At 54.6% G+C, this 19,189-nt stretch overlaps 1 protein-coding gene across 2 annotated transcripts in view; it reads right to left on the minus strand.

Annotated features, from left to right (window-relative positions):
• Positions 1–19,189, minus strand: part of NUDCD3 (NudC domain containing 3) — a 100,107-nt gene that overhangs the window by 13,508 nt on the left and 67,410 nt on the right. For both annotated transcript variants that reach the window (XM_051853060.3, XM_051853059.3), the window contains exon 4: positions 5,101–5,244. In XM_051853060.3, coding sequence (XP_051709020.3) covers positions 5,101–5,244 — 144 coding nt within the window. The remainder of the gene's footprint in view (positions 1–5,100; positions 5,245–19,189) is intronic.

Below are 19,189 nucleotides of genomic sequence, written 5' to 3' on the forward strand. Positions count from 1 at the left end.
CGCTTAATCCCCAGGCCCCACCCCTCCCCTCCCCGGATGGAGGGCCAGGACACTACATGCAGGATCCTGACTCCACTGCAGGTGCTGGGGCTCCCAGGAGAGCCCCGTCACACTGAAGGCCACAGGGCTCCCGTCTCACTCCACACGCTCCCTCCCAGGCTCCGGGCTCTGGGCAGAAAGGGTGCAGCACCTGCAGGAATTTCACCTGGTCTCCACTCTGAACTTCACCCACGAGAGGGAGTCCTAGGAGACGGCTTTCACGTCCAGACCTGCTGGCAAGGCAGGGAAGGGCTGCAGCGGGTGCAGGCAGTCCGGCCATCAGCAGAGGTGGACGGCAGACCACTGCATCCACACAAGACACCAAGAGACGCACTGGAGGAATCCAGATAAACTGGCAAAAACAGGTGAACATTTAGAAGCCCACGCCAGCAGGGATGCGGGCCTGCCGGAGACACACACTGGTGATGTCCCCAGGAACTCTGGCCCTGTGGGGAGAGCCAGGGCAAACAGCACACAGCCCGCAATCGCCTGCTTTTGGGAGATGACTTCAGGAAGTCGCCTAAATAGGTGGGAGGGGAGAGGACGCGGCTTGGACAGGAGCTCTCGCGGGGCTCGGCAATGGTGGACCCCGCACCCAGGCAGGCCTCGGGCCACGTCTCCAGGCTGACTGCCCAGGAACGTGCTGGGGCTACTCTGCGATGCGCGCCCCCTTGTGTGCGTGGCATCGGCACATGAAGACGTGTGTGGACGGTGTCCCCTCACGGATGATACGTCCCCAGCATACACACGCCCAAGAGCCCACGGCTGCCCACGGCTGCCAATTCCCTGAAGGAGGCAAGCCAAGGACAATGTGTGCACCAAGTGCCCGGCTTCTGGGCCTGAACAGGCACTGCAGGAGGCAGAGCCGTTGCCATGGCCAATTTCATGTCCCTGTAACCAAGCAGGGAGCTTGCCTGAGTCAAGAAGTCTCATTTAACATTCTGCAGTGTGGGAGGGAGGAGGGGGAGGCAGGAGCTGTCACACGGTTTTAGCTGCCACCCCTGCCACCCCGGCTGTCTGATGAGGGACCCACAGCACAGGGGAGGGGACAGGCCGTGTGGAAGACAGGGGAAGCTAGCAGCCGTCTGCACTGGCTGCAGGAAGAAGAGGACCCATGGCTCTAAGCGAGGAGCCGTGCAGAGACAGCTCCAGGAGCCGCCCTCGCCTCTCCGCCCTTACGCGTCCTCCTGCCCTGCCGAGTGTCCTGGGGTGGCTGCCCGGGCCTGAAAGCGCCCAGGCCTCTCCGCCTGCCTTGCAGGAGCAGTGCCACACTCCCAGGAAAGTGCCAGCGAAGGGTCCCTCCTGCTGTCCCACTTCCTGGTGGCTGTCATGTCCCTGGCCTTGTGGCCACATCACTCTTTGCCCTGCCCCACGGCCCTCTCTCCTCTGTGTCTCCCCACCTGTTTCTGACAAGGACACCTGGCAGTGGATTCAGGGCCCACCTGGGTCATCCAGGACAATCGCATTCTAGGAGTCTGAGCTCCAGTCACATCTGCACGGCCCCTTTCTCCAAATGAGGCTGCATGCGCAGACCCCCTCCACAGCCTCTCTTCCTACCCTCTTCCTACTCTCCTTGGCCAGGCCGTCTACACACGGCTGGGTGCTCAGCCACAGAAACCAAGAAAGGAGAGTTCAGCTGGGCCAGGCACTCAGCCTCAACTGAAGCACGATGAGGCCGGGGCCAGCCCCCAGCTGCCCGGCAAAGCCCTCTGCGTATACACATGCTCAGGGGGACAGCACGCTGGGCCCACGTGGCAGACACGGGGCCCCAGGAGACACAGATCTTCAAGGGCAAAACCATCTTTTCCCTTCAGTCAGAAGGGAAAGGGTCCCAAAACAGCACTATCAGCAGATGGTCCAATCAGGGCCTGGGGCGCATCCAGCAGTTAAGACGGTGGCTGAGACGCCCACGTCCCGCATCGGAGTACCTGAGTTGGAATCTTGGCTCCACCGTCTTGTGCCAGCTTCCCCACTAATGCAGACCCTACGGGTTCCTGCTACCCAGGTGGGAGACCTGGACTGAGCCAGCCCCAGCCATTGTAGGTGTCTGGGGAATGAACCAGCGAACAGGAAAGCCTACTCGCTCTATCTCAGTCTCTGCCTCAAGGGGAGGGGAGGGGAGGGGAGGGGAGGGGAGGGGAGAGGAGAGGAGGGGAGGGGAGGGGAGGGGAGGGAAGGGAGGGAAGGGAGGGAAGGGAGGGAAGGAAGGGAAGGAAGGAAGGAAGAAAATAATTAATTAGGGGCCAGTGTTTGTGGTACAGCAGGTTACGCTGTGGCCTGCAACACGGGCATCCCATATTGGAGTGCCGGTTCAAGTCCCAGATGCTCTGATTCCTGCTAGTGTGTCTCAGAAAGCCACAGATGATGGAGATACAGATGCACTTCCTGGCTCCTGGCTTCAGGTTGGCCCAGCCCCAGCCACTGCAGCCTCTGAGGAGTGGACCAGTACCATAAATAGTCACATCCAGGGCGGGCACTGTGGCACAGTGGATTATGTTTGAGACCCCTGCATCTTATATTGGAAATGCAATTCAAGTCCTAGCTACTCCACTTCCAATCCAGCTTCCTTCTAACGTACCTGGGACAAACAGGTGATGGCTCAAGGACTTCAGTTACTGCCACCACGTGGGAAACTTGGATGGCGTTCCAGGATCCTGGTTTCAACCTGGCCTAGCCTGGGCTGTTGTTGACATTTAGGGAATGAACCAGGGGATGGAAGATCTCTCTGTGTGTCTCTGCCTTTCAGATAAACATTTTTTTCAATTTATTAAAAAAAAAATAGCGGGGCGGGCATCGTGGTATACTGGGTTAAGCCACCGCCTGTGGTGCTGGCATCCCGCATGGGCGCCAGTTCAAGTCCCAGCTGCTCCAGTTCCCATCCAGCTCCCTGCTAATGCACCTGGAAAAGCAGCAGAAGATGGCCCAAGTGCTTGGGTCCCTGCAGCCACGTGGGAGACCTGGAAGAAGCTCCTGGCTCCTGGTTTTGGATTGGCCCAGCTCCAGCTGTTGTAGCCATTTGAGGAGGGAACTGGCAGATGAAAAAAGCCTGTCTCTTCCTCCTTCCCCTGCCGCCCTGTAACCCTGCCTTTCAAATAAATAAATCTTAAAAAAATAAAAATAGTAGGATCTGTCACACATATATTCACTGGGCTCAAGGCTGCACGGCCGGGAGGTGTTGGCAGCAGGCAAAGCCCCAGCCCTTTCAGAGGCAACCCAGGGTGTGCACGCAGGCCTGTGCTGGCTAGGGAGCCAACCACGCACAAGTGAGGGGTCACCTGAGAAACCCACCATGTGCTGGTACCTCCTGCAGAGCCGGCAGGGGTCGGCACAGCTGCCTCCGGCCTGCAGCCGGCTCTGCTCTGCCTGAAGCTCTGGGCAGAGGTTCCTGGCGAAAACAAACTTGAGAAACGGATGGCAGCTGGGGCACAGAGGAAGCCTGGACACAGGACCTCTGAGGCCCACCCGAACCAGCTCCCCTCCCCGGCCTCCTCCAGGAAGCCCTGCAGTAGGAGGGAGCAGCTTGGCAGCCCCACAGGCCGGGCCGGGGAACCAGGCAGCTGTGGGCCGGGGTCCAGGCCGGCCGCCTTCCAGACCTCCGTGTCCTGACCTGCGAGGTGAACGTGCGGAGAACCAAGGAGCACTGTGAGGCCCCTCAGAGTCCAGCCCACGCACGCACTCTGTCAGGGGTGCCCGCAGCCCTTCCTGCTCCACTTGGACCCGCAAGCCGCAGGGCGCACAACAAAGCGGGGTGGCCTCAGAGCCGCGTGTGCCGACGACGCCCGTCTGAGTGAGCTGCATGTAGAACCATGCTTTCGTAGAGACCTTGCAAGGAGCAAAAGCAATCCTCAGCGCACGGACTACCATCCCGACAGAGCCCAAGCACCTCAGGCAGGGACTCCGCTGTGATGCAGCCAGGCGAGGAGGGCTCGCAGGGCCCCAGGAGACCCCGGCTGGGACGAAGCACACACGGGGAGCGTGACTAGGGCTGTGCGTGCTGCCACCGGCCCAGCTCCCTGCGGCCCTGAGCGAGCTCGCCAGCTCCGTCCCGGGCCGAGGGGCTGTCTGCCTGGAAGGCCAGCCCGGGCCAGGACGGCCCAGAGAGAGCCCCACACCTGCCCATCACATGGACACGGAGGTAGACTCCTGCTTCTCCCTTCACTGCCGCTTTGTGCCCAAGAAAAAGAGACACCTTAGGCCGGCGCTGCAGCTCACTAGGCTAATCCTCCACCTTGCGGCGCCGGCACACCGGGTTCTAGTCCCGGTTGCCCCTCTTCCAGGCCAGCTCTCTGCTGTGGCCCGGGAGTGCAGTGGAGGATGGCCCAAGTGCTTGGGCCCTGCACTCCACAGGAGACCAGGAGAAGCATCTGGCTCCTGGCTTCAGATCAGCACAGTGCGCCGGCCGCAGCGGCCATTGGAGGGTGAACCAATGGCAAAGGAAGACCTTTCTCTCTGTCTCTCTCTCTCACTGTCCACTCTGCCTATCAAAAAATAAATAAATAAATAAATAAATAATAAAAAAATTAAAAAAAAAAAAGAAAAGAAAAAGAGACGCCTGGACTGGTGCAAGATTCTGCTGGTTTTTGACCAAAGTCTTACTATTCTTTTCATCTTCATCCTTTTTCCCATGCTGGGGATTAAACACCCCGGTGGGAGCAAGCTCTGTGGCCCCTCAGGGTCCTGCAGAAAGCCCAGCTCGGCTGGCTCCACAGTCACCACTAAGAGGGCACTGAGCTGCCACCAGCTTGCCAGCGAGCCTGCTCCTGGTACCACCAGCTTGCCAGCGAGCCTGCTCCTGGTACCTGGGGCCCCACCGTCACCTCACCGTGGCAGGCCCCGCGCAGTGTCCGCCTGCCCCTGGCCAACACTCCTGTGCTGGTGTCTGGGAGTGCACCTGCCGCTCGCGTCTGTGTAGACTGGGTTTTACCTCAGATGTGAGGACAGCTGCTCTCGGGAACAACCGCGACCCGGGGCCCCACACCCAGAAAGGGAGGCCCACTGAGGCCAGAGAAGTCCGCGCACCCCACTGCACGGGCAGTGTGCACCCACAGGGCCTGCACTTACCAGGACGCACTTGCCCGGCTCCAGGCTCCACAGGGAGCTCTCGGTGTTGATCTTGTGGGTGAGCTTCCCTTCCATGAGGACGCGCTCGCCGGCGCCCTCCAGCACAGCCACACGCATGGAGCCACTGCTCAGGGCCACTGCGACCTGGGAACACACACAAGAAAAGCACCTCACTCGCGAGTGTGGCCGTGGGCAGCGGCACCCAAGTGGAGGACGCGGCTTCCAACTCTGCCGGGGTAGGGCTCCCCCAGCCCAAGCCCTGCCACGGGTAGGGCTCCCCCAGCCCGAGCCACACTCAGAGCAGCTGCAAACTGCCAGGGGGAGTCCCAGCAGACCTTCCCCGACCTAGCTGGGGACAGCCAGTCGTGGTGGGAGCTGTGGGTTTTCTGCCCGGCCCCCCTCTCTTCCAGTTCTTGTGGCGGAGATGACCACGGGAGATGGGGTGTGGGTGTTGCCCTCGTCTCCATCCCCGGCGACACGGAAGCTGCCGCAGCCAGCCCTGGCCCACAGCACCAGGACAGCCAAGTGACGCGCATGGCGCCTGCTTGCCCAGACTGCCTGTGACGACACACATGGGCTGTTCCTCTCGAGAGCAGCTACAGGCGTGGGGTCACAGCTCAGCCCACCCAGGACAGAGGCCAGTTCCTTTAGCTCACCCTCCCCTCAGCCCTGCCCGCATCTGTCTCCACACTGCACTGGAGATGCTGGGTTCATACCCTCAGGAGTTTCCTAAAGTAGTAACTAGAAGAGGAAAAGATGTAAACTGACATCAAGTGAAAAAGAACTTAAAATTCCAAAATCTATGTTTTATAATATAAGAAAATTTTCTGACAGTACTGCTTGTGTTTGGGGCCGGAAGTATTCAGATTTCAGAATTCTCTGGATTTTAGAATATTTGCGGAGACTTCACCATCTGAGTGTCCCTGGTCTGAAATCTGAAATGCTCCCCACATCTGCGTTTTGAGTGTCAAGTCAGGAACCGGAGTCTGGGATTCAGGACGGTCCACCTGAATCTGCATGATATAGACACTCAATCGGGGTGAGGTTTTTTCCATCATCAGGTGTGTGCAATCAAAACTATTTGGAGGCTGCTTTCCCATGCTACTTGGCAGGCACTCATTAAGTGCTTAGAAAACTGCTCCAAGTTACAGAACTCCCCCACTGAGGTTTAGCATTTGCCAGTAAAACAGAATAGTGTGCTCCAAACTGGGGTTTCAACATCCGTGAGTGAGGGACAACGTGGAGAAGTGCCCCATGGGGGCCGCCACCAACAGGCAATTCTCCTGAGCTCCCAGAGGAGGAGGTGACCAAGAGCAGCCCTAGGGGGCATGTGTCCCCGTGTGGACGCAGCCAGGACCCCCCCCCCCACATGCTGTGGCTGCACCCCCAATCCAGGTGCAGCCTTCGGGGCTTCTTCCCAGCAGTCGGCAGGGCCATCTGCTGATCACTCTTGGGAGAACAGAGCAGCTGGAAAACCTGCTTCCCTGGCTGGTTCCGTCAAGTCAGGGGCACGACCGCACCTCGCTTCCTGCCTCCCAACAGCAAAAGAAACATCAGCCAGCCAACCAGCCTGGCTCGCTCCTGCATGGACGTAGACAAAGCCTGGGCAGGTCACGTCCAGTCATGACTGCTGCGCACCTGACGGGAGCCAGGCGCCTCCAGCCAACAAATGCAACTCCCCACACAGCTTCGCCCAGCACGGCACCACCTCTAGGCAAACTTCTCACACTGCCCATCGGGGAGGAACCGTATCACTGAGGGCGAGCGCTGGACAACAGGTGCTGCCAGGAGTGCCAGCTGCAGGTGCCACAAGGACAAGCAGCCACTTCCCTGACCTCTGACCTCAACAAAGAGAAGAACCCTGGAGCACCAGTGAAAGGTGGGAAGGAGTGAGAGGCCAGGAGCAGATGTCAGCAGGACTATGGAGGAAGAGGTGCAGTAGGACTCCACAGGACAGACCTCTCCCAAGAACCACGGCCGCAGGCTGGGTCTGGCTGGGAGTCAGCAGGTGTGGGAAGAGCAAGGTCAGGACACAGGCGGGGTCGGCTATGGGGGCGGAGGATGGGACCCCACTGTTTCTACACAGCACTGTTGGCGCCTGAGCAGTCTCGGCGGACACCTGGGCTCCGGGAGTCCTGCTGCCCCGGCCCAACTGCTGTGCTCTGCTCCAGCAGGGAGGAACGCCCCTCAGCAGGTGACGAGGGCAGCAACGTCAGCCCACATCAGAACGCAAACAAGCATTTTTCAGTACCAAAAATACCAAGGAATTGAGGGTCACATCCCATGAGGAAAACCAGCAGCATGAAAATAGAGACTTAGATAAAGAAAACAACAAAACCATTTAAAAATATTTGTGGGGCCGGCGCCATGGCACAGTAGGTTAATCCTCCGCCTGCAGTGCCAGCATCTTATTTGGGCACCGGTTCGAGTCCCAGCTGCTCCACTTCTCACCCAGTTCTCTGCTCTGGCCTGGGAAAGCAGCAGAAGATGGCCCAAGTTCTAGGGCCCTGCACCCACGTGGGAGACCCGGAAGAAGCTCCTGGCTCCTGGCTTCGGATCAGCTCAGCTCCAGCCATTGCAGTCATTTGGGGAGTGAACCAGCGGATGGAAGACCTCGATCTCTGTTTCTCCCTCTCACTGTCTGTAACTCTACCTCTCAAATAAATAAATATGATCTTTAAAATATACATATATATTTGTTTTATATCTTCACAGAGATCTAAGACACTGTTCATTACAGAATCCGAATAAAATATGACCAAAAAGAGAGAATGCAAGAATGAACAATACCCTGGAAGGTAGAAATCAAAGCAATCAAGGTGAAGACAAGCTATTAACATGGCATCCAGTAATAAGTGCATTTTCCAGAAGTGAAGGAAATGTGCCTTCAGATCGAAAGACTGAGAGCTGAGCAGAATGAATGAAAGACAGCTTGCACAAACTCACGAAACGTGGCAATGCCTAATTTTTTTAAATATTTATTTTATTTATTTGAGAGTTACAGAGAGAGGCAGAGCCAGAGAGAGTGCGAGAACGAGAGAGAATCTTCCATCTGCTGTTTCATTCCCCAAATGATCGCAACGGCCAAAACTGAGCTGATCTGAAGCCAGGAGCCAGGAGCTTCTTCCAGGTCTCCCACGTGGGTGCAGGGGCCCAAGCACTTGGGCCATCCTCTACTGCTTTCCCAGGCCACAGCAGAGAGCTGGATTGGAAGAGGAGCAACCGGGACTCGAATTGGTGCCCCTATGGGATGCCGGTGCTGCGGGCCGCGGCTTTACCCACCCTGTCACAGCACCGGCCCCAGTTCCAAGGAGGAAGCAGTTTACTCAACAAGAACCTGACGGGAAGAGACCCCTAACATCCGGAGTGCTGCAGGTAATAAGGCGCATGAGGGACCCCTCCATCTTCTCAGGGGAGAGCTCCTTTTCAGACACAATTCTGTACGCACCAAACTGCAAAATCCAGGTGGAGGACGAGCACAGTAAAACAAACAGGAACTCTGCGTGTGCCACGTGTACCACGTATCACGTCAGGTGGAAAAAAGCAAAGTCAAGTTGAAAACCAAGCGGCAGCATATCCAACTGGGATCCTGCCGTGCTCCGGAAGTGCAGGAGAGCGCTCCAGGATGGAAACCAGACAGCAGAGCCGGAGCGCAGCCAGTGGGACGGATCAGGCGGTGAGCAGTCTTCAGGGGACGCACAGGACTGAGAGCCTGGATAGGTCTATATTATGATCGAGGTACAGTATTTCTGGAAACAGGATTAAAAGGCAGCAAGAGACCCCAGGCAGAGCTGGCATGTGGCACAGAGGGTAAGCTACTTTTCGCAATGCTGGCATCTTATACTAAGTGCCAGTTTGAGTCTTGGCTGCCCTACTTCCAACCCAGCCTCCTGCTGATACATCTGGGACGCAGTGGAAGATGTCCCAAACCTGGGTCCCTGCCACCCATATGGGAGACCAGGATGGAGTTCCTGGTCCTGGCTTTGGCCTGGCCTAGACCTGGCTGTCACTACTACTTAGGGAGTGAACCAGTGGATGAAAGATATCTGTGTGTGAGTGAGTCTGTGTATGTATGTGTCTCCTTCTCTGTAACTACCCCTTTCAAATAAATCAATAAATAAATGTAAAAAAAAAAAAAAAACCACTCCAGGAAAACAAAAACCATGTAAGAAATTCCTAACCCAAAAGGTATCCGTGAAAATGGTGGAGTAAGAACCTCTACAAAAGTGTCCCTTCATAAAAGCACCAAGAAAATTGACTGAAACTATCAAAACCAACCAACTTCTCATGGACCTGGAGACTAACCAAGGGTATGTGGAAACCCAGACACATTTATTCTACAAAACAACTGCATCTGAGTAAGAACCACGAGCTCTGGGACACCCCCAGCCCCTTGGCAACGCACAACCCTGGTGCAACCGGAGCCGGCGAGGCACCCAGAGCTGGAACTCTGTGCACGCCCCGTCCCCAAGGCACGTCACTGTGACCTGTCTGGTGGCTCCCTGGAAGGCTCCACCTACAAGCCTGAGTTTTGACCAGACTTGGAAAGGCCTTTTGCCCCGGGACTATTTGCTGAAAGCAATTAAGAACAAGTATGTTCACGTCACAGCTGCCTGGTGTGGCAAGTGTTAACCACCCAGGCCAAGCGTCTGTGTGATCACTGGAAAGCTCTGACGTATTCCTGCGAACCAGGAGGACCCATGGCTGTGCAGGGCTGGCTGCATTCTCGGGGGGACCCGGGGAAGCCTCAAATGCTCATCTGTGGTTGGCCTCAATGCTACCTGACCAAGAAGTCAAGGCCAAGGCAGATTCACTTCACATGGATGCCGGTTTGTTCCTGGCTGCTCTGCTTCAGATCCAGCTCCCTGCTGATGTACCTGGGAAAGAGGCAAAGGATGGCCCAAGCACTTGAGCCCCTGACACACACATGGGAGACCCAGACAAAGCTCCTGGCTCCCACTTGGCCCAGCCCTGGCAGTTATGGACATTTGAGGAGTGGACCAGAGGATGGAGGATCTCTCTGTATAAGCTGCTCTTTTTCCCTCTCTCTTCCTCCCTTCCCTCCTCTTTCCCCCTCTAACTCTAAAGAAGAAAACTTAAAAAAAAAAAAAAAAAAAAAGTTCAGAGACCGACACTGTGGGGTAGCAGGTAAAGCTGTCACCTGCAGTGCTGGCAACCCACATGGGCACTGGTTCAAGACCCGGCTGCTCCACTTCCAATCCAGCTCTCTGCTATGGCCTGGGAAAGCAGTAGAAGATGGCCCAAGTACTTGGGCTCTGCATCCATGTGGGAGACACAGAAGAAGCTCCTGGCTCCCTGCTTCTGATTAGCCTGGCTCTGACCATTGAGGCCATTTGGGGAATGAACCAATGGATGGAAGACCTCTCTCTCTCTTGCTCTGCCTCTCTGTAACTCTTTCAAATAAATAAATAAATCTTAAAAAAAAAAAAAGTTTTAAAAAAATAGGGTGACTTGTTTCAAGAAAGGATGTGATGATGATGCCCACAGCAACAGAACATCCACCATCAATTTGCAAGGAAAAAAAAATCCATCTTGTTTGTCCCCTAAAATTGAAAAGGCCAACAATTTACAGTAAAACAACAGCCAACCCCACAGGCATCTCAACTGGTGCAGCTGACAAAATTCTGACGGAAAAATTCAGGTGGAACAAACTCCTGCTCAATGACTGTCAAAACTGTTGCACCCAGATCCACTGCAGTCAAGGGCGCAGCGTTCAACGCACGGCTCCAGTGAGTGGCAGCCAGATCCCAAAGCACTTCTCCCGGTAATAGCAACAGGAGATGCAAGCCAGCTCTCACAGCACAATCCTGAGACACAGCACAAGCAAGAGATGGAAGAAGCGCAGTCAAAGAACAAACTGGTCGGGGTGGCACGCAGGTGGTGGCTTTACCCGCCATGCCACAGCGCCGGCATCCCACACGGGCGCCGGTTCAAGCTCCGGCTGCTCCACTTCCGACCCAGCTCCCTGCGAATGTGTCTGGGAAAGCAGTGGAGGGTGGCGCTCGGGCCCTGCACCCATGTGGACGAAGAGCAAAGGTCATGGCCACGATTTCTGGGGATGTTTGAAGCATTTTGCTGTTGACTTTCTGAAGGGCCAAGGCTCATGTTTTATTATGACAGTGTTTTGAGAACGTCCGCCACAGCTACAGTGCAAAACCTCAGCAGAGCTTCACCAGAGAGTCCTGCAGCACACCACGCCCCTGCTCACGTTGCTTATCAAGCAAGGGCAGTCGGCAGGATCCTGATGTGGCTCCTCCGGACTTCTATTCCCTAATCAGAAAAACGTCCTTAGGGTCCGGCGCTGTGGCAGAGGCTAGGACGCCACGTGCAGCGCCAGTTCAATTCCTGGCTGTTCTACTTCCTATCAGCTCCCTATGAATGCACCTGGGAAGGCAGCAGAGGATGGCCCAAGTGCTTGAGCCCCTGCACCCACATGGAGGACCCGGAAGAAGCTCTTGGCTCCTTGCTTTGGTCCAGCTCAACTCCAGCCGTTGTAGCCATCTGGGGAATGAAGCAGTAGATGGAAGACCTCTCTCTCTCTCTCCTCTCTCGGTAACTTTTCATTTCAAATACAATAAACAAATCCTAAAAAATAAAAAATTTTTGAAGGGCACCCATTTTTATTCAGTTAATAAAGTAAATAATACAGCATTGACAGTTAAATTCCCAGCACACCCAGTTATTCAGGGATGGACTCACTGTATTTTGAACTAGATAGAGTTCATTGAAAAATAAAGCTTATTTTTATTTTTTGGCTTTTAATTCCATTTTCCCAAACTTTAAAAAATTGTTTATTAATATTTTTTAAAGATTTATTTATTTATTTGAAAGAGTTACAGAGAGGCAGAGGCAGAGGGAGAGAGGGGGCGGAGGAAGGGGGAGAGAGGGAGAGGGGGAGAGAGGGAGAGAGGGAGAGAGGGGGAGAGGGGGAGAGGGGGAGAGGGGGAGAGAGGGAGAGAGCGAGCGAGCAAGAAAGAAAGAGAGAGGAGTCTTCCATTCGCCAGTTCACTCCCCAAATGGCTGCAATGGCTGGAGCTGAGCTGATCTAAGCCAGGAGTCAGGAGCTTCTTCCAGGTCTCCCACGTGGGTGCAGGGGCCCAAGCACTTGGGCCATCTTCTACTGCTTTTCCAGGCCATAGGAGAGAGCTGGATTGGAAGAGGAGCAGCCGGGACTTGAACCAGCGTCCATACGGGATGCCAGCACCACAGGCAGCAGCTCCACCTGCTACACCACAGTGCCGGCCTTATTATTTTTATAAAAGGCAGAGAGACAGAAAGAGATTTTTCACCCACTGGTTTACTCCCCAAATGCCCACAACAGCCAGGTCAGGGCCAGAAAAGATGCCAGGATCCTGGAACTCAGTCTAGGCCTCCCACGTGTGTGGCAGAGGCCAACTACTCAAGGCACTGTCACATGCTACCTTCCAGGGTGCTTACCAACAGGAAGCTCGAGTCCGCAGTGGAGCAGGAACCTGAACCCAGGCACTCTAATGAGATGTGGGCGTCCTGAGCAGTGTCTCAACCCCTCTTCCACAAACTTCCTGAAGTCCCTTCACATAACAAAATTCTGAACTCAAAATATACTAAGACTTAAATGCAGGAGCTAGAATGACAAAACTCTTAGAGGAGAATGTAAATCTGTTGTGGTTTGGGGTCAGGCGATCGTTTCTTTGATACAACACTAAAAGTACAAGGAACAACAATGAAAAGATAAACTAGACGTCATCGAAATTCAAAACTTTTGCACATCAAAGGATAATATCAATAAAGCAGAAAGACAATCCACATAATGGTAGAAATTACAGTATATGCAAATCATGTATCTGACAAGGGTACAGTATCTAAAATATGTAAGGAACTCTTACAACAACAAAAACAACCCAAAACACAGACAAAATTAATCTAATTAAAACATGGAGAAAAGACTTTGATAAATATTTCTCCAAAAAAGGATATGTAAGTGGACAATAAGCATGTGAAAAGACAGTTAACTTTATAAGTTACTATGGAAACGCAAATCAAATCCCAAAGAAATATTACTTCATTACTTCAGACCTGTAGGAAAGCCACAATTAGAAAAGAAAGAAACTGACAGACAATAAAAAGTCCTGATGAGGCTATGGAGAAACTGGAACCAGCAGATGTGAAACGATGCAGCCACGTTGGCAGCTGCTGATAAAGTTACCCATGCAGATACACAGGCCCAGCAATCCCTCCCGAAGGCATATACCCAAAGCACACAAGGGGGCTTCAAAAAGTTCATCGAAAATGAGATTAAAAGAAGTTAATCTGGATGCAAAACAACTTTAAAACCCATGCATTAAGAGGAGTCTTCCAAAAAATACTCTTGGAAAGTGCATATTGTAAAAATACTATGCATGGATTTCAAAACACCTCTGCACCAAAAGGACATTATCCTTTAATCTATTTCTATGAACTTTCTGAAATGCCCTCAAATGTCCACAAATGAGTGCAGAGGGACCCACTGTGGTGCACGTGGACGCACCGTGGAGGGCGGAGCTGCCTCCTCCTCTCCAGCTTCATCCCACAGGACAAGTCCCATGACGCTAGACACCGCCCTGCTCCGCCCTGCCCAGGACCTGAATCCCTCTGCCCCGCACCACGCGCCCTCGCTGCATAGTTACCTGCTGGGCAGTCACTCAGCAGCTGCTCGGTTCACTAGACTGCACCACCCCCACGTCCGCATCCCAGGAGGCCCTTACGTGACTCCACAATAGCCCCAAAGGGCTCAAGTAGTGATGCTGGCAACGCAGAGGCAACAGAAGCTGTGAAGGGGCTTCCTCTAAGTGAAATGGTCAAAGCGCGCAATTTAATAAGAAAAAAAAATCATCTTGCAGTTGCTAAGATCCCTAGTACCAGTGAATCTTCTACCATGAAATTGTGAAAAAGGGAAGAGAATTCTGTGCTGTTCTGCTGGCACACCTTACACTGCAAACATCGCAGCCACAGTGTGGGAAGCGCGCAGGGAACATGGAAAAGGCATTACACTTGCGGGCAGGACGCCAAGGAGCACGGAGTCCATGCGAAGACTCCAGCAAGGGACCTCCGAAGTGAATGACACCGAGTTCACGCCGTCCCAGTGAGGACAGCTGCACAGATGCAGAAATGGGCGTGGACTGAGAGGCTGCCTCTGCTGATGGACACGGCCCCATCACGTCTGCGCCAGCCCTGAAGCAGCTGACAATGCCGGCCAAGGCCAGTCTTCAGCGGTGATGAAGCCGGGCTCTTCTGAACGAGGTGCCCAAAACTACGGCATTGGTTGCTAAGGTGCAAGGGGGCAACCAGGGCCTAGAAGGCAGAGGATGGATTTACTCTGGCTCCATGTGGCACCACTGCAGGGCACATAACAGAGCAGGCAAAGCACACCCAGCGAGCAGCGCGAGAGCTCTCGAAAACAAAAAACAAAGTGATCTGCCCGGGTGCTGGCGACACAGCACAACGCGTGGGTGGCTGCCATCTTGTTTATGGACTGGTTCCACCAGTGCTGCAGCCCAGAAGTAAAAAATACTTGGAGGAGGAAAGGTTAGAATTTAAATCCTATTAATAACAGGAAATGCACCTGGCCACCCTGAATCTGTTTGCCATGAAAATGAGAATGTTGAGGTTACATTTTTTAATCTCTCACTGCATCAGCACATCATTCCACGCATCAAGGCCACCCTAACTCCATCAGCAAGCGGTGCCGGCCCTGGTCTAGAGATAACGCACTGCTGGACATCATTCACTATGGCCGACAAGGTAACAGTGGTCAGAAGTGCAGTGGGCGAACTAAACCCAGGAAGTGCAATGCCTGCTGAAGGGCCTGTGGCCGTAAGCCACGAGTGATTTTACAGGCGTGACGGAGAGGTGAACAGAATCATTCACGCAGCAAGACAAGCTGGGCAAAGCTCACAGTGAAGGCTGCCCAGGAGTTCACAAGAAAGGAGCGGGAGGACCTTGCTGAGCCACCGACAGCAGGAGAAACCGAAGCAGAAGCAGCAAAGTGAGCGTGGCCAAAATCTGCCAACGTGTTCGGAACTGCACAGAAGGTAGAAGACTGGAAGACAAACGACCTGCAGGGTAAGGGCTACCACCTCTGCAGCAACCCGGGAAGTGAAGAACAGAGACAACTTCCACGGCTCTTCCAGAAGGTTTCGGCACGAGCGCTTCAGCTGTGGAGGCTCCCAGCCACGCGCCACCTGCTCCTGACACCCAACCCAGGGCCGCGCCACCCCCCGCCCCACGCAGGCACTGGATCCCCTCACACCACAGCAAGGACGAGCACAGGGCAGGAAGGAGTCCCGAGACAGACTCGCACTGAGCACACTGCTAGAACACTCTGGCTTACGCCGCTGTTGTCACCGCTGCTGTCAGTCTCTTACTGCATCTGATCTAGAGACTAGCCATGTCATACATATATGCACATGCAGGAAAAAAAAATAATTCTTTTTTTTTTTTTTTTTTTTTTTTTTTTTTTTTTTTTGACAGGCAGAGTGGACAGTGAGAGAGAGAGACAGAGAGAGAAAGGTCTTCCTTTGCCGTTGGTTCACCCTCCAATGGCCGCCGCTGCAGCCGGCGCACCGCGCTGATCCTGGCAGGAGCCAGGAGCCAGGTGCTTTTCCTGGTCTCCCATGGGGTGCAGGGCCCAAGCACCTGGGCCATCCTCCACTGCACTCCCTGGCCATAGCAGAGAGCTGGCCTGGAAGAGGGGCAACCGGGACAGAATCCGGCGCCCCAACCGGGACTAGAACCCGGTGTGCCGGCGCCGCAAGGTGGAGGATTAGCCTATTGAGCCACGGCGCCGGCTTTTTTTTTTTTTTTTTTTTTTTTTGACAGGCAGAATGGACAGTGAGAGAGAGACAGAGAGAAAGGTCTTCCTTTGCCGTTGGTTCACCCTCCAATGGTCGCTGCGGCCGGTGCACCACGTGGATCCAAAGCCAGGAGCCAGGTGCTTCTCCTGGTCTCCCATGGGGTGCAGGGCCCAAGCACTTGGGCCATCCTCCACTGCACTCCCTGGCCACAGCAGAGAGCTGGCCTGGAAGAGGAGCAACCGGGACAGAATCCGGCGCCCCGACCAGGACTAGAACCTGGAGTGCTGGCGCCACAGGCGGAGGATTAGCCTAGTGAGCCGCGGTGCCGGCGGGAAAAAAACATATTCTACACAGAGCTCAGGACTATGCATGGTTTCAGGCATCCCATGTACTGGGGTCTGGGAACACATCTTTCTACATCTTATTAAAATAATTTCTCTGGTGGTAGGCGCTGTGGCATAGAAGGTTAAGCCTCTGTCTACAACACTGGCATCCCATATGGGCACCAGTTCGAGTCCCAGTCGCTCCACTTCCAATCCAGCTCCCAGCTAATGAGCCTGGGAAAGCAGTAGAGGATGGATCAAATACTTGGGCCCCTGCACCCCTGTAGGAGACCCAGAAGAAGCTCCTGGCTCCTTACTTCGGCCAGGCCTGCCCCGGCCATTGCAGCCATTTGGGAAGTGAACTAGTGGATGAAGACCTCTCTCTTTCCTTCTCTTTCTGTATCTCTGCCTGCCTGCCTTCTATTTATTTCTTTGAAAGGCAGAGTTACAGAGAGAGAGACAGACAGAGACAGAGACAGAGGTCTTCCATCCATTCGTTCACTCCCCAGATGGCCGCAACGGCCAAAGTTGTGCCAATCCAAAGCCAGGAGCTTCTTCCTGGTCTCCCATGTGGGTGCAGGGGCCCAAGGACTTGGGGCATCCTCCAATGCTTTCTCAGGCCACGGCAGAGAGCTGGAGCAGAACTGGAGCAGCTGGAACTCAAACTGTGCCCATATGGGATGCCGGCGCTTCAGGCCAGGGCTTTAACCCACTGCACCACAGCGCCGGCCCCTATATCTCTGCCTTTCAAATAAATCATTAAAAATTTATTTCTCTCTAATATATGCAGAGCTCCCAGAAATCCATAAGAAACAGAACAACAACCTAATAGCAAGTGGGCAAAAGACAGAAGCAGTGAGAGGAAAGGTCGTACAGAGATGCTCCACACCACTCCAGGTGAAACACAAACACAACCGAACCCGGCTGCCGTTTCCCAGCTGTCCGAAGGCAAACCCAGACGTGTGTGTTGACTAGTCAGCCAGGCGGGAGAGGACCTGGGCGCCTGTACAGCACTGCGGCCACTCCCTGGACGGAAGGGAAGTCAGCATTCAGTGTGGGCATCCTAACACAGAACTCCAAAGTCTCTGTTACCAGCAACTTCACATTTCTAGCTGGAGATGCTCAATAGTAAGTCTGTGCAGATATTCCAAAATCCAAACACCCCAAAACACCTCTGGCCCCAAACATCTCAAATGAGGGATACTCACATCACCCCACCCCCGCAGGATCTGGAAAAACAGGCGCCTTTCCACACACCACTGCACTTCAGGGAACTGATTCCCCAGGAAACGCACTCTGCAAACTGGAATTCACTACAGGGCAGTCATGGCTTTATTATTTACAACAGCGGATGATTGGAGATGACCTAAACATCTGTTAGCAGAGGACTGGTAAAATAATCAGCCTGTTCGAGCCAGCACTGTGGCACAGCAGGTTAAGCCAATGCTTTGCGACAGAGGATCCTGGATCACAGCACCGGTTCAAGTCCTGGCTACTCCGCTTCCCATCCAGCTCCCTGCCAATGTGCCTGAGAATGCAGTGCCGACAGCCCAGGTGCTTGGCTCCCTACCACCCCTGTGCGAGACGGGATGGAGTTCCTGGCTCCTGGCTTTGGCCTGGACCAAACCTGGTTGCTGGGTCCATTTGAGGAGCGAACCAGAAGATGGAAGATCTCTCTCTCAGAAAGATGGACAGATAGATAGAACAATTAATCAAACTTTAAGAAAAAAATTCTTTACAAAGTCAGCCTGTTGCTTGAAGAGGGGCAAAGCATGGGACAGGAGTGCCAGGGATGTGGGGTGGTGGTCTCGGGCCCAGGACCAGGTGACCAGGGACAGTGAGGTCCACTGAAGATTTACTGTGCACCCATCAGGCACTGAGGGACATGGAGCCTCCTTCGTGGGGCCAGGCCGGCCCTGCGCCGGGACAGTGAGATCGTCTCGGTGAGTGGGTGATCTTCTCTCTAACAGTGGGGCTGGGGAAAGACGCATTTGCACCTGATCACGTACACATCCAAACATCCCAGTCAGTCCTGCTGACCTGGGGCAGGACAGGACGGCAGAGCGCAGAGGCTGGACTGGATTTTCCCTGTGTACATCGATACGCTTGATCGTGCCCACCTGTTATGCACTCAAAAATTAGGTACATTAAAAAAATGAGTAGGTAAGCGCAGCCAACTAGCCTCTTCCGTCATGGAGGTTCCCGCGAGCTTCCACACGGGCTCCAGCATAGGAACGCCGTCCGCCGCGGTGCTTCCTGAACAAACCCCAGCACGGGCTTCAGGCTCCCTGAGCCCAGCATCGGTGAGAGCTGAAGGAGACACGCCCGGGACAAGGTGCTGCTCCCCAAGGTTCCCAGCAGGGACAGAGACAGCAAGCAGCAGGGGCAACGTCTGAGAGGAAGGAGATGCAGGGGGAAATAGAGCCACCTGTCGCTCAAAGACATCCATCACGGCTTGGTCGGCACCACCAAGCATTTCCACTGGAAGCCAGTGGACACAGGAGTTATCTCATCTGCACCTGGGGGTGGGGTGGGGGCGGGGTTTGGTTGTCCAAACCAGAATCCCTAGAGTTCACTTTTCAGAAGCAACGGAGCTCTGTGTAATTCAGCGAGACACCAGGCTTCTCACCACCCTGGTCCAACGTGGGCAACCACACAGGGGTCCGTGCCTCGAAGGCATGGACCCTGCGACTTGCTGGCGGCAGGTGAGCCACCTCCCCTCCAGGAAGGCCCAGTCTCCTGAGGGCTGTGCTCCCCGCCCAGGGAGGCTGAGGGCAGGTCTGCCGGCTTCGAGGGGAGCCCACGGGGCTGCAGGGACTACCGTGGTAGGAGAGCGTGAGCTGGCAGTCTGAGCACCGCTGGGAGGGGTGAGGGGCGTCGGCCAGGCCACCCTCACTGCACAGAGAGGGCCACAGTGAGATGTGATCTGTGTTG

The sequence above is a fragment of the Oryctolagus cuniculus genome, chromosome 16, assembly GCF_051225735.1.
Source record: "Oryctolagus cuniculus isolate XC-2025 breed Fujian yellow rabbit chromosome 16, ASM5122573v1, whole genome shotgun sequence".
NCBI classification, from domain to species: domain Eukaryota; kingdom Metazoa; phylum Chordata; class Mammalia; order Lagomorpha; family Leporidae; genus Oryctolagus; species Oryctolagus cuniculus.